The sequence below is a fragment of the Mobula birostris genome, chromosome 16 (genome assembly GCF_030028105.1).
Source record: "Mobula birostris isolate sMobBir1 chromosome 16, sMobBir1.hap1, whole genome shotgun sequence".
Lineage (NCBI taxonomy): Eukaryota > Metazoa > Chordata > Chondrichthyes > Myliobatiformes > Myliobatidae > Mobula > Mobula birostris.
Genome location: NC_092385.1, coordinates 68,180,711 through 68,195,741, shown reverse-complemented (window position 1 = coordinate 68,195,741; position 15,031 = coordinate 68,180,711). Strand labels below are relative to the sequence as shown.

Genomic DNA, 15,031 nt, shown 5'->3' with positions numbered 1-15,031 from the left:
AAGAGGTAGTATTCTAAAAGCAGAGTGACACAACTGTGGCTGAAAGGGATGTCAAAGACAACATAAAAACAAAAAAGAGGGCATATAATAGAGCAAGAACTAGTGGATAGTTAGAGGATTGGGAAGTTTTTAAAAGCCAGCAGAAGGAAACTAAAAAGCCATAAAGAAGGAGAATATGAAAAAGGAAGGTAAATAAGCCATGAATATAAAAGAGGATACAAAAAGTTTCTTCAGATATAAGAAGAGTGAAGAGATGAGAATGGGTTATTGGACCACTGGAAAATGGTGCTTGAAAATTAGGAATGGGGACAAAAGAAATGGTGTCTTCACAGTCCTCAATGTGGAGGACACAAAGAGAATGCCAAAAATGCAAGAGTGTCAGGGGGCAGAAGTGACTGCAGTTGCTTTTACTAGGGAGAAAATCCTTCAGGAGCTGAAAGGTAGGAGGGTAGAACCAGATGGACTACAGCCTAGTGTTCGGAAAGAGGTAGCTGAGGAGATTGAGGAGGCATTAGTAAAGTGATGCACCTTCAATTACTCCAAAAGACGGAAGTAGGGTAAATACTGAAAGGCTTTTATTCACAGTAAAATATGACTTCCAGTATGCTGAGTGTCTGCCCCTGGACTGAGGAGAAGGGGCAAGGCGAAATCACCTTTATTCAGGGGGCTGTGGGAGGAGCCACAGGGGCAGTCAGCAGAAGGGCGTATCCAGACAGTTAACCCAGTTACAACATATTATGGTTTACCACATTCACCCCTCCTTTTTTTTAAAAAAGAGTCCCGTGGGGTGAAGTGACTGACAATATTTACAACAAGTATATTTACAGGTCAAGTCTATCAGGCGGTCGAGTCCGTCGCTGTGATCTACGTAGCACCGGTGGTGATTGCACCGGCGACGGCGGTTGTGCTGGCTCCGGCCTGACTTGAGGTGCCCGCAGGTTAGGCGTTGGTAATCCCTCGTGCGTGTACGTCGCCCCCGGTATGGGAACGTTGTGTGGCATCTCTGTAGGGCTTGGAGTGCGCAGTGTCTGGTGGGTATATATATCGGTGGATACAGGGTTAATAGTCACCATGGAGTGTTCAGGGTAGGGGCCCGGAGCTCCTGCGGGCACCAGGTTGCGGATGGAGACTGTGTCCTCCCACCCATCAGGTAAAACCACATAGGCATACTGGGGTTTCGTATGAAGTAAGTGAACCCTCTCGACCATCGGGGAGTATTTATTGCTCCTCGCATGTTTCCGGAGCAGCACTGGCCCCAGGGATGTCAGCCAAGTTGGTAGGGTGGTCCCAGTGGTCGACTTTCTGGGAAATGAAAAGGGTCGCTCATGAGGAATGGCATTGGTGGTCGTGCATAATAGGGAGCAGATGGAGTGGAGTGCCGCGGGAAGGACCTCCTGCCAGCGGGAGACCAGCAGTCCCTTTGACCTGAGGGCTAAGAGCATGGCTTTCCACGCCGTGCCATTCTCCTTCTCCACCTGTCCATTCCCCCGGGGATTATAGCTCGTGGTCCTACTAGTTGCAATTCCCCTAGCCAGCAGGTATTGGCGCAGCTCGTCACTCATAAACGAGGACCCTCTGTCACTGTGGATATAGCATGGGTACCCAAACAGAGTGAAGAGCTTGCGCAGGGCTTTTATAACTGACGTGGTAGTGGTGTCGGGGCAGGGGATGGCGAAGGGGAACCGTGAGTACTCATCGATAACGTTAAGAAAGTACACATTGCGGTCAGTGGAGTGAAGGGGGCCCTTAAGTCAGCATTCAGTCACTCAAAGGGGCGGGTGGCCTTGATTAGTTGTGCCTTTTCAGGTTGGTAGAAGTGCAGTTTGCACTCTGCTCAGACTTGGCAGTCCCTGGTCAGCATCCTGATCTCAAGGGAGTAAGGCAGGTTCCGGTCTTTCACGAAGTGGAAAAGCTGGGTGACCCCCAGGTGGCAAAGATCTACATGTAGGGCGTATAGCCGGTCGATCTGCGCGCTGGCGCCCATTCCCCAGGATAGGGCATCGGAGGGCTCGTTGAGCTTCCCAGGCCTGTACATGATGTCTTAGTTGAAGGTGGAGAGTTCGATTCTCCACCTCAGAATTTTATCATTTTTGGTTACTAAACATGAATGCGACTGAGCGCCGGTCAGTTAACAGAGTGAACTTTTTGCCGGCGAGATAGTGCCTCCAGTGCCTAATGGCTTCCACTATGGCCTGGGCCTCTTTCTCCACTGCGGAGTGCTGAATTTCAGGGCCTTGAAGGGTACGGGAGAAGAACGCCACCAGTCTTCCTGCCTGGTTGAGGGTAGCAGCCAGTGCGAAGTCGGAGGCGTCACTTTCTACGTGGAAGGGAATGGTTTCATCCACCGCATGCATTGCTGCTTTGACAATGTCCCCATTTATGCGGCTGAAGGCCGCGTGGGCCTCGGCTGAGACGGGGAATGTGGTGGACTTGACCGGGGGTGGGCCTTGTCTGCGTAGTTAGAAACCCATTGGGCGTAATATGAAAAAAAGCCCAGGCACCTTTTGAGGGCTCTGAGGGTGTTGGGAAGAGGGAGTTCCAACAGGGGGTGCATATGGTTGGGGTCAGGGCCAATGACTCCATTTTCCACGACACACCCAAGGATAGCAAGTCGGGTGGTTCCGAACACACACTTGTCCTTGTTATAGGTGAGATTGAAAGCTTTGGCCGCTTGGAGAAATTTTTGGAGGTTGTTGTCGTGATCCTGCCAGTAGTGACTGCAGATGGTGATATTATCCAGATATATGAACGTGGCCTTCATTTGGCACTGGTCCACCATCTGGTCCATTGCCCTCTGGAAGACAGATACACCATTCGTGACACCAAAGGGGACGCGCAGGAAGTGATAAAGCCTGCTATCCGCCTCGAAGGCAGTGTAAGGGCGGTCCTCCTGGCGGATGGGGAGCTGATGGTAAGTGGATTTTAGGTCTATGGTCGAGTACACCTTGTGCTGTGCTATCTGATTGACCATATCCGCGATGCGGGGTAGAGGGTACGTGTCAAGCTGCGTGAACCTATTGATGGTCTGGCTATAGTCCACAACCATCCTATTTTTCTCCCCGTTCCGAACAACGACCACCTGCGCCCTCCAAGGACTTGTGCTTGCCTCAATGACCCCCTCCCTGAGCAGCCGCTGCACCTCCGACTTAATGAAGGCTCTGTTCCCCCGTGCTGTACCTCCTGCTTTTAGTTGCCACAGGTTTACAGTCAGGGGTCAGGTTGGTAAACAGCAGTGGGGGAGGGATCTTGAGGGTGGAGAGGCCACAAGTGGCGTCGGTATTGCGGCAGTTGGCATGGTGTTTTTTTTTTCTTTTTTACAAAATTCTTTATTACAAATGTCGGTGCCATACAATATTTACAAACCCAGTGAATAACACATTTACTACACTACAAACAGACAATACATGTTAAACCAATATATTGCCATCCTCGTCAATGATGGCATTTACACCCCGCGGAGCCCAACGGTCCCGGAACATCTCGACGGTCGCCGTGGACTGTGCGTATTCCTTTTCAATGTTCACCCGGGCTCGAACATACCCCCTAAACATAGCCAGGCAGTCCGCCCGGGGAGAACCTCCTGCCACCCTTTTCCAGGAGCCACGGATGGCAATTTTCGCCAGCCCCAGGAGCAAGTTGACAAGGACATCCTCATCCCTCTGTGCCCCCCTCCTTACTGGATGACCATATATGAATAGGGTGGGACTGAAATGCAACCAGAAGGCGAGAAGCAGCCCACGCAAATACGCGAAAAGGGGCTGCAGCCTCACACACTCCACGTACATATGGTACACGGTCTCCTCCAGCCCGCAGAAGTGACACGCGGCTGGGAGATCCGTGTACAAACTAAAGAACTTATTGCAGGGCACCGCTTTATGCAGCACCCTCCAGCCGAGATCCCCAAGGTGCATGGGAAGGACTCCCTTGTAGAGGGACTTCCACTGGGGACCCCCCTCACCTCCAGGTGGAAAGACCGACCGCCATGGCGTGTCGGGACGGTGGACAAATGCTAGGAAGTGGAGGGTGTGGAGCAGCAGCCCATAAAGGTACCTCCTGCCTGCATCCCTAAATGGGATTGTGGGTGTTGATGAAAGACGGCTCAAGTTGTGTGGATTCGTCTCTCGGGTAAGGCTGCGGGGCCTGGGCCCGACGAGCAGCTCAGCCCGAGTTGGCATGGTGTTGGGTGGGATGTGCGGGCCGGTGTGTGTGTGTGTGTGTGTGTGTGTGTGTGTGTGTGTGGTCAGTAGCAGGGTATGTGACGTATTCCTACAAAACTGGGAATTTACGACAGTGATTGGTGGGAGGGGCCCATCATACTCCATTGTCACGCTTTTCAGGGGGCTCTGGAAGTTGAGCCCCAATAGCACAGGGGCACACAGTTGAGACATAACCAGTAACGTAAAGTCTCTATATTCTGTGCCCTGCACCACTAGCATTGCTACACAACCCCTCCCGGAAGCCATAGTGACCCTCTGGCTTACCGGCCATATCACGAGTCCGCAATGCTGCACCGTATCCAGGTGGATAAAACTCTCCATGCTGCCTGTGTCAAACAGCTCGTCCTGCGCCCCTCCACCAGGATGTCCATCATTGACCTTGCGAGCTGGTGGGGAGCACTTCGGTCGAGGGTCACGGAAGCCAGGGTTGAGGCGCTATCTTGGTCCAGTGTGGTGGGGTGCCCCGTGACGTTGGTCGTAGGCAGTGGGAGGTGGCACCGACCAAGATGGCCGCCCCCATGTCTCGCACGTGGTGATGGCGTGCAGGGAAGATGGCGGCAGGCAAGATGGCGACCCCCATGTCTCGCATGTGGTGGCGGCGTGCAGGGAAGATGGCGACCACCATGTCTCACACGCGGCGCTGCTCGATTTCGCTCGTGGTTTGGACTTACAGACCTTGGCAAAGTGGCCCTTCTTTCCGCAGCTGGAGCAGGTAGCTTCTCGGGCCAGGCAGCGTTTCCAGGGGTGCTTCTCAAGTCCGCAGAAGTAGCACTTTGCGGACTCAGGACTGGCAGCAGCCGAGGTTGATTCGCCGGCGGTTTGCGGGGTCTGCAGCGCCCACAAGGCCATCAGGGGATCGCGTGCCTGGAGAGCCTCAGAGTTGTGCAGATTGGCCTCCAGCGTGTCAGCCAGCTTGATCGCCGAACTTAAGGTAAGGTCAGTGGCTGGTGCACATACACTGACCTGGTCCCCGTGACGAATGTGTCTCTCACTAGGAGCTCTGCATGCTGTCCTGCTGTCAGCCCCTGGCAATTGCAGGCTCGCACAAGCATCTGTAGTGTCCGGACAAACTCAGCACTTGATTCCCCAGGCCACTGGTGCCAAGTCGCTAATCGGTGCTGCGCATGGACGGTGTTTAGCAGCCGCAGGTATTGTTCTTTGAGTGCGCTCATCGCGCCATCATAGCTCGGCTGGTCTCTGATCATCGAGTAGACCCGTGGACTGACCCTGGAGAGTAGAACTCTGTGCTTCGCTGCGGGGTCGGTCGCTTTAATCTCCTCTAGGTACGATTCGAAGCAGGCCAGCCAGAGTTCGAAAGCGTTTTCAGCTTCAGGTGTTTGGGGGTCGAGGTCTAACTTGTCAGGTCTCAGAGTGCGTTCCATACTTTAAAATTACTGCAAATAAAATTAATGCACCTTCAATTACTCCAAAAGACGGAAGTAGGGTAAATACTGAAAGGCTTTTATTCGCAGTAAAATATGACTTCCAGCGTGCTGAGTGTCTGCCCCTGGACTGAGGAGGAGGGGCAAGGCAAAATCACCTTTGTTCAGGGGTCTGTGGGAGGAGCCACAGGGGCAGTCAGCAGACGGGCGTGTCCAGACAGTTAACCCAATTACAACATATACATATATGGTTTACCACTAAAGAACTTTCAGGAATCACTAGGTTCTGAAATGGTTCCTGAGGACCAGAAAATTGCAAATGTCAACCCACTCTTTGAAAAGGAGGGAGGCAGAAGAATGGAAACACTAGCCCAGTTAGCCTAACTTCACTGGCTAGAAAGATGTTGATTTTGGATGAGATTAAGGATGAGATTTTGAGTACTTGGAAGCACAAAATAAAATAGGCCAAAGTAAGCATGGTTCTCTAAAGGCGGCATCTTGACTGACAAATTTGTTGGAATTCTTTGAACAAATACCAGGCAGGATAAACAAAGCAGAGTCAGTGGATGTTTTTTATTTGGATTTTCAGAAGGCCTTTGACAAGATGCTGCACGTGAGGCTGCTTGGCAAGTTAAATGCCCATGGTATTATGAGAAAGACATTAGAATGGATAGAAGGTTGGCTGACTGGCAGGAGGCAAAGAGGAAATAAAGGAGGCCTTTTCTGATTGGCTGCCAGTGACTAGTTGTGTGCCACAGGGGTCAGTGTTGGGACTGCTTCTTTTCACATTGAATGTCAAAGATTGGATGAAGGAATTGATTTTTTTTGGTGAAGTACACGGGTAATATGAAGTTACCATAGGTGGAAGGGGAGGTATCGCTGAGGAAGTATGGTGGTTGCAGAAGGACTTATAGCCAGAATGCAATGTTAGCATTAACTTTGAGAGGACCAGAATACAAAAGCAAGGATGAAATGCTGAGGCTTTATAAGGCATTGATCAGACAACACTTGGGAATGTCGTGAGCAGTTTTGAGCCCTTATCTAAGAAAAGATGTACTGGTATTGGAGAGGGTCTAGTGGAGGGTAATTTCAGGAATGAAAGGGATAACATATGAAGAGCGTTTGATGGCTCTGAGCCTGTGCTCACTAGAGTTTAGAAGAATATTGAAAGGCTTGGACAAAGTGGATATGGAAATTATGTTTCCTATAGTAGGGGAGTCTAGAAACAGAGGGCACAGCCTCAGAATAGACTGTTGTCTGTTTAGAACAGAGGTGAAGAATTTTTTTTATAGGTTAGCCAGTGGGTGGTAAATCAGTGGAATTCTTTGTCACGGACGTCTGTGCAGGCCACATTATTGGGTATATTTAAGGCAGTGGTTGATAGATTCTTCATTAATCAGGGCATCAAATGCTATGGGAAGAAGGCTGGAAAATGGAGTTGAGAGGGATAGTAAATCAGCCATGATGGAATGACAAAGCAGACTCATTGGGCTGAATGAGTCTTATGCTGCTAGTTGCTCCTAGGTCTTATGTTTTTATAGCTTCACTGCTATCATCTAGAAGGGGGTGCAGCATCCCAAAGGCACACTATTTATTTAATTTATTTTTTAGAAATATTTCATATTGTAATTTATGGATCTTTTATGTATTGCAATGTATTGCTGCTGCAAAACAACAGATTTCACCATATATGTCAGTGATGATGGATCTAATCCTGATTCTTTTGCCTCATTACTTTTGGCTCTTTCAGACTAATGTTCTAACTCATCAGAACAAATTGAAAATTGAAGGGACAAAGGGCAAGTAAGTGAGTGGAGAGGTGAGGGAGCTGAGAGAAAGGCTGTGAGAGAAAGACAGGGGAAGGAGGGATAGGAAATAGGCAGAATTGGAGGTGTGTGTGTGTGTGTGTGTGTGTGTGTGTATATACGTGTATGTAGGTATGTGTATGTAAAATGGAATCCCAGGTATAACCCCAGATTTTGGTTGCAGAGGCTTCCTATGTAAAGGTATATGGAACCTTTTACTCCCTTAAAGACATATGCATACACGCAACAAATGCTGGAGAAACTCAGGCAGCATCCATGGACAAGAATTAAGAGTCGATGTTTCAGGCCAAGTCCCTTCATCAGAACGGGAAGGAAAAGGGAAAACACTCTCCTGTCAAATTCCTTCTTCTTTATCCCATTACCTTTTCCACCTCTCACCACTCAGCTTCTCACAGCATCACCCCTCCCCCATCCACCCACCTTCCCCCTCACCTAACATCACCTATCACCTGCCAGTTTGTAGTCCTCCCTCTCCCTTCTTAGTCCGGCTTCTTCCCCCTTTCTTTCCAGTCCAGATAAAGGGTCTCAGCCAGAGATGAAGCCCGTTTATTCTTCTCCATGGATACTGCCTGATCTGTGAAAATCCTCCAGCATTGTGTGTGTTGCTCTGGATTTCCAACATCTGCAGAATCTCTCGAGTTTCTGTATCTACACTCAGTAGCCACTTCATTAGTTACACCTGTATACCTGCACTCGTTAATGCAGTGAGCAGCAGAAAACACCTGAGTTTCAAGCTAATAGGAAGGTGACAGCAATTCAAATAACCACACATTACAACACTGGTGTACAGAGAGCATCTCTGAACACACAACATATCAAACCTTGAAGTGATTGGGCTACAGCAGCAGAAGATTACAAATATTCATTCAGTCACTTTATTAGGTACAGGAGGTGCCCAATAAATTGGCCATTGTATGTATGTTGTAATCAATCTGATGACTTTCTAAAGAGCATTTCTCCAATTTAAAGTTGATCACAACTTAAACGAGGCAAAAGTCAAATCATTTTTTTCACAGGAGGCTGTTTCCTAGCTGATTCATCGTGGGTTTATTAGAGATGTATTGTTTCAGTTACTGCAGAGGAATATCATTTAGAAGCCTTCCAGTGATATTTACTATATCCTCAGATGAATTATGTATATGACAATTGAACAGTTTGAAAGCAAATAAATATATCTGCTCCAGAATGTAAGCAGGCATTATATAGTCAGAGGATTACATTAGTTTAAAGAAATTTTTTCAATAGTAAATGATTAAAGTTCAGTCTTTCCCTTGATCTGCATTTCCAAGTGCTATGTGTCTCCAGAGTACATGTACAGACATGGAAAAAATTACAAGTATCTCTTTCCATCCTAACACAGGTATCTGGGTGCACACACTTCAACTGGAACAGTTATTACCCCTCAACCCTCAGGCTCCAGACCAACGTGGATAACTTTCCTCACTGCAACACTAATTCTACAACCTATTGACTCAAGGGCTTTACAACTCACATTCTCAGTTTTATTTACTATTATTATAATTTTACTTTTCTTTTTATATTTGCCCAATTTAGCGACTTTTGCGTATTGGTTGTCTGTCTTTATGTGTAGATTTTCATTGATTCTATTATTTTTGTATCTACTGTAAATGCTCACAAGAAAATTAATATGGTTGTATATGGTGATGTACACAATACATACTTTGGTAATAAATTTACTTTGAAAACTTCACCTCACTCAGTGATGCTTTTAACATCTTGCAGTGCCATGACATTGAATGGACACTCTGGGATCGGATTAATGTACAAGGCATTCAACCAAATGGGAACGAGATGACACTGGAAGAATTCCTGAACTATTTTAAGGTAATTTTAAATATTTATACAAATTTCTTTGTTTTATCATCTTGTAGTCTATGTACAGAGGAGAAATGGAACACACTACCCAAAGCTATGAAAAATAACTTAAAATAAAAACCAAAGTAAGTAAAGGCATCTGTTAGTCTTGCAAGACCATGGATCTGCGCCTGGAAAGTCTTCACTCTCCAGGGTGCAGTCCTGGGCAAGGTTGTATGGAAGACCAGCAGTTGCCCATGCTGCAAGTCTGCCCTCTCCACAACACTGATGTTGTCCAAGGGAAGGGCATTAGGATCCATACAGCTTGGCACCAGTGTCGTCGCAGAGCACTGTGTGATTAAGTGCCTTGCTCAAGGACACAACGCGTTGCCTCAGCTGGGCCTCGAACTCACGACCTTCAGGTCGCTAGTCCAATGCCTTAACCACTTGGCCACGTACCCACCAAAGTAAGGAAAGCTGTTTACATTTATATTATATTAGAACACAAGAGGTTCTGCAGATGCTGGAAATCCAGAATAATGCATGCAAAGTGCTGGAGGAACTCAGCAGGTCAGGCAGCACCTACGGAGAGCTATTAACAGCTGATGTTTCAGGCAATCTGCACCAGGATTGGAAAACAAGGGGAAAGATGCCTAATAAGAAGGTGGGGGAGAGGAGGAGTACAAGCCTGATAGGTGAGACCGGTGAGGGAAGATGAAGTGAGAAGCTGGCAGGTGATAAAGGTGAAGAAGGAATCTGAGGGTGGATCATGGGAGAAAGGGAAGGAGGGCACCAGGGGGAGGTGATAGACAAGTTAGGAGAAGAGAAGGGGTAAGAGGAGAGTGAGAATGGGAAATGGAAAAAGAGAGAAGGGAGAGAAGGAGAAATTACCAGAAGTTGGAAAAATCAATGTTCATGCTGTCAGGTTGGAAGCTACCCAGACAGAATATGAGGAGTGAAAGTCTATACAAATAAAAATAATATCTAACAGCTCTATTTTTGTCTTTGCAAATTCAAGAGTGAATGGCATAAATACTGACTTCAATACACATTGAGAATTAGCAATTATTGAACTGTTCAAATAGCCCCTCCTTCTAGTGTACAATGACATTTCCAGTAAGTCTGGTCAAATCAGTAATTTTGCCACAAATCATCAAGGTAGCACAGCGGTTAGCATAACACTATTACAATACCAGTGACCCAGATTCAATTCCCACCGCTGTCTATAAGGGGTCTGTATGTTTGTGGGTTTCCTCAGGGCGTTCCAGTTTCCTCCCATATTCCACAGTTAGTTAGTCACACGGATGTAACTGGGCGGCAGGGGCTCATTAGGCCTGAAGGACCTCTTATGGTGCTAGATCTCTAAATGTTTTTAAAGTTCTGTACCTAAAGGGTTAAAGTAACAAGGTTTACCTTATAAGCTGAGGTGGTGTTATGACATAACTGAGGTAAGGAGTTAATCGAGAGAAGTTGGAAAAATAAACAAGGTATCAGGAGGATTTACTGGGGAGCCTAATAAACCTGTAAGTAGAGTCTGATAGACAGACAGGTCATCTGGGGTTCAAGGGTAGCATTTGTTCCAGAGCAGAGTAATACTTGCTGTGATAAATGAACGGAGACGTTGCAAGTCCGTGTTGCTAATAACACAGCCTCCTCAGGGCCACACCAGCAGATTGCTTGTGTGTGTCTGCACTGGACTGTTAACTTGGCAAACCTCCAGCATTCAGATTGGTATCACAGGATTGATATCTAAATCGGAGAAACAGGCTATGTCTATTTACTTTGCAAGGAACAGCAGAGTAACATTTTAATTTTCTTTCGGGTAGTATTTAAAGGGGGGCAAAGACAAGGCTCTATTTTAACCAATCAAACTAATAGCACAAATGGAGATAAAATAGTTTACCTTTCCACTATACAATTAATCCTGATCATAAGACCATAGAACCTAGGAGCAGAAATAGGACATTTGGTCCATCAAGTCTGTCCTCCCATTCCATCTTAGCTGATTATTATCCCTCTCAACTACATTCTCCTGCCTTCTCCCTGTAACCTTTGACTCCCTCACTAATTAAGAACCTATCAACCACTTTAAATATACCCATTGACTTGGCCTCCACAGTTGTCTGTGACAATGAATTCCACAGATTCAAAAAAAATAGTTTTACTAAATTATTTACAATTGTGCTTGTTGATTTTACCTCCAAGGCATGATAAGCTCTACTTCTAGCCTAGCTATTGATGTAAAGGCACTCAACCCTAAACTTAACTGTTTCTTCTAGACAGTCTTTATCCTCAATGGAATGCTAGACCAAGCTGCAGCCCATGGAGACAACTGATCTTTTCAATTTGCTTTACACTCAGTGGTAACTTCATTAGGTACACCTGTACCCTGCTCATTAATGCAAATATCTCATCAGCCAATCATGTTGCAGCAACTCAATGCATAAAAGCATGCAGGCATGGTTTAGTTGTTGTTCAAGGAGGCATTTATATCAAATACAAAAGAGTGTTGTAGTTACTAGGGTAGGTAATGGAAACAGAAGAGAGGAAATTGTGGGGACTAGGTTAAGGCTGGGGCATTGTGCATTAAACAAAACATTGAAAATGATGGGGAAACACTAGATGGGATTGTGTGAGGAATGTCAGGAAGAGGAGTCAGTAGAACATGTAGTTTTGTGTTGTAGGAAGTATAGGATACAGAGAGAGATGATGAAAAATAAATTAGTTGGGGATGCAGGAATTCACATTAAAAGGGTTGCTGGGCATTAGTGAGAGAGTACAAGTCTGGGTATTTTTAGTGTTTTTAAGGGGTACAGGGGTTTTTATAGAATATGATGAATAAACAGGAATAGGATACTAGGATGGTCAAAGATGGGAGGGTGAAGTGTAGGGGTGTGTGTGTGCCCGCACAATTGGGTGAAGGGATTTAGAATGTATGTCTAGTGCACATTCTGGATCAGAGGGTGGTGGTGGTAAGCTGGATGCCAACCGCCATAAAACAAGATAGAGACAGACAGTTGTTGTTCAGACTAACCATTAGAATAATGAAGAAATATGATCTAAGTGATTTTGATCATGGAATGATTGTTGGTACCAGGCAGAGTGGTTTGAGTATTTCAGAAACTGCTCATCACCTGGTATTTTCACACACAACAGTCTCTAGGGTTTACAGAGAATGGGGCGAAAAACAAAAAACATCCAGTGAACAGCAGTTCTGTGGATGAAAACCCCCTATTAATGAAAGGGGTCCAGACTGATTCAAGCTGATAGAAGGTGACAATAGCTCAAATAACCATGCATTACAACAGTGATGTGCAGAAGAGTGTCTCTGAACACACAGATGTGAATGGCCTACAACAACACAAGACCACAAATGTACACTCAGTGGGCAATTTATTTTGTACTCTCTATGCCACTGAATGTATAACTTTAATGTATGGAAAAAGAAGTTAGTTGGGAACCTCAGAGTAACAACTAAGAAAGAGTCCTCATGTTCTAACAAAGTGGATGAATGTCTGTAGATAGTTGTCAGGCCAGGAAGCAGCTTCACATTGCATAGTGGTTATAAGTGTAAACAAGCCTTTGAGCATCTGCATCTGGAATGGACCATGGTGCCCTTTATAATTGGCAGCATCTGCCATTAATGGTTGAGAGAGGCTTTACATGATGACAGAATGTTTTTAGTGCCTTTTTTTTTCAAAATCAATAAGCCAAGAAAAATACAAAAAAAGTCTTGAAATCCTTAAAGTGATTTTTTTTTGTACTGGTAACAGATCTAATTTATAGATCAAAGGTTTCTCATCCTGAGTTACTACAATCGATGAAACTAAGTATTAAAGCAGTGTTGATATACACACATCTAACCTGAAGCTAGGTAAACTACTTTGGAAAGAACTCTCCCCTCCCCTGGTAAGTATTTATTTTTAAAGATCTGCAATAGAAAGAAACTGCTCTCTCTCTCTCTTCCCAGAAAGCAGAATTGTAATTAGCAGCATTTGGGGTTTTTACCTTCCAGAAACACTGTTCTGCATTTGCATGCCTGCTCCAGGTTTGGGGAGGGTAGGTGTTGGCAAAATGTACCTCTGTTTCCTCCCTACCTTCCTCTCTGAGGAATGATTTTGTCAACCTGTATTTTTCTTTGTTGCTCTGCAGGCTAAGCATAATCTGGATGTTATATTTATTCACTGTGGGAGCTGTATGGTGTATGCCTGTCACATGACCCCATCTCAACTCAAGGAGCGATTATCGCAGAGGTAAGTGCCACTTCCTTCAGTTAGGCTGTCCATAACAAGAAAGCCTTGAGATTATCAAATGGTTTTCACGATTTTCAGCATGTATCAAAGCCCTTAAAAAAATAATTTTCAAGACTCGTTGGGGAGGACAAAGGGGACAAATTTTCAAACACACAATGGGAAGAATATTATTTTCTGATTTGATAGTCTGAGCATTCTAGCCCATCACTTTGAATGTTCAATTCATACCCACCATCATAAAACTAGATGTATTGGATTTGCATGTTATCAAATAGCTTTTTTCCAAAAATATACTTTATTTATAATACATAAAGTAAATGCAATCGGTGTTTATCTTTCTCTACATTCCTAGAATCACAGAGCGAGACAGCGTGGAATTAGGCCCTTCATCCCAACTCGACTGTGTGCCTGTATCTCTCTCAATGTTTCCTTCCCATTTAACTATCCAAATTCCCTTTAAATATTGTAATTGTACCTGCCTACACCACTTCTTCTGGCAGCTTGTACCATATACTCACCACCTCTGTGTGAAAAAGTTGCCCTTTAGGTTCTTCCACTCCCACTTCACACCTATGCCTTCTAGGTTTAGACTTTGCTACCCTGGAGAAAACACTTTAGCTATCCTCTTTCCTATGTCCCCTCATGAGTTTATAAACTTCTCTAAGGTTTCACCTCAGTCTGCTATGTTCTCAGGAATAATGTACAAGCCTATCTGGTGTATCCTTATAATCCTCCAGATCTGCTAATATCCTTATAAAATCATTGTCCCATCAGTTCAGTACATTATCACTGCCATTAATGTTTCCAGCATACACTTATCATATATGAAGTGTTGGTCTCCATTAGTCAGGGGACTAAGTTCAAGCACTGCATGTAATATTGCAGCTTTACAAAACTCTAGTTACACCACACTTGGAGTATTGCCTGTAAATATTTGTCACTTCATTATAAGAAGAATACAGAAGCTTTAGAGAGAGTGCAGAAGTGATTTACCAAAATGGATTAGAGAGCATGTCTTATGAGGATAGTTTGAACGAGCTAGGTTTTTTGCTCTTTAGAGCAAAGAAAGATTAGAGGCAACTTGATTCAGGTGTGTAAGATGGTAGAAGGCATAGCTAAAGTAGACAGCCAGTGCCTTATTCCAGAGTGGCAATGGTTAATATGGCAGGGCATACTTTGAAGGTGTAGGGGAGATGTCAGAGGTAGTTAGTTTTACACAGTGGGAGGTGAGTGCTGCTGGGGTAGGTGGTTGAAGCTGATATTATGGGGAGATTTAAGAGAAGCTGATGGATGAAAGAAAAATGGGAGACTATGTTGGAGGGAGGGGTTAGCTTAATCTTAAGTAGCTTAAAAGGTTGGCACAACATCGTGAGCCGAACAGCCTGTACTATGCTGTAGTGTTCTATGTTCTATCTTCTCAACAATGCACCCATAAAGCATTTGAGAGGCTGTTGTACAAGGCCAGCCCCTCAATGACCAGTGACACATGACTGTAGTCATTCACTAAGGAGCCTTTGTGGTAGATGCACCGAGCATCA

At 45.4% G+C, this 15,031-nt stretch overlaps 1 protein-coding gene across 3 annotated transcripts in view; it reads left to right on the top strand.

Annotated features, from left to right (window-relative positions):
* Nucleotides 1-15,031, top strand: part of LOC140211205 (ubiquitin-like modifier-activating enzyme 1) — a 468,204-nt gene that overhangs the window by 435,694 nt on the left and 17,479 nt on the right. For all 3 annotated transcript variants that reach the window (XM_072280798.1, XM_072280799.1, XM_072280800.1), the window contains exons 23-24: nucleotides 9,169-9,270; nucleotides 13,393-13,493. In XM_072280798.1, coding sequence (XP_072136899.1) covers nucleotides 9,169-9,270; nucleotides 13,393-13,493 — 203 coding nt within the window. The remainder of the gene's footprint in view (nucleotides 1-9,168; nucleotides 9,271-13,392; nucleotides 13,494-15,031) is intronic.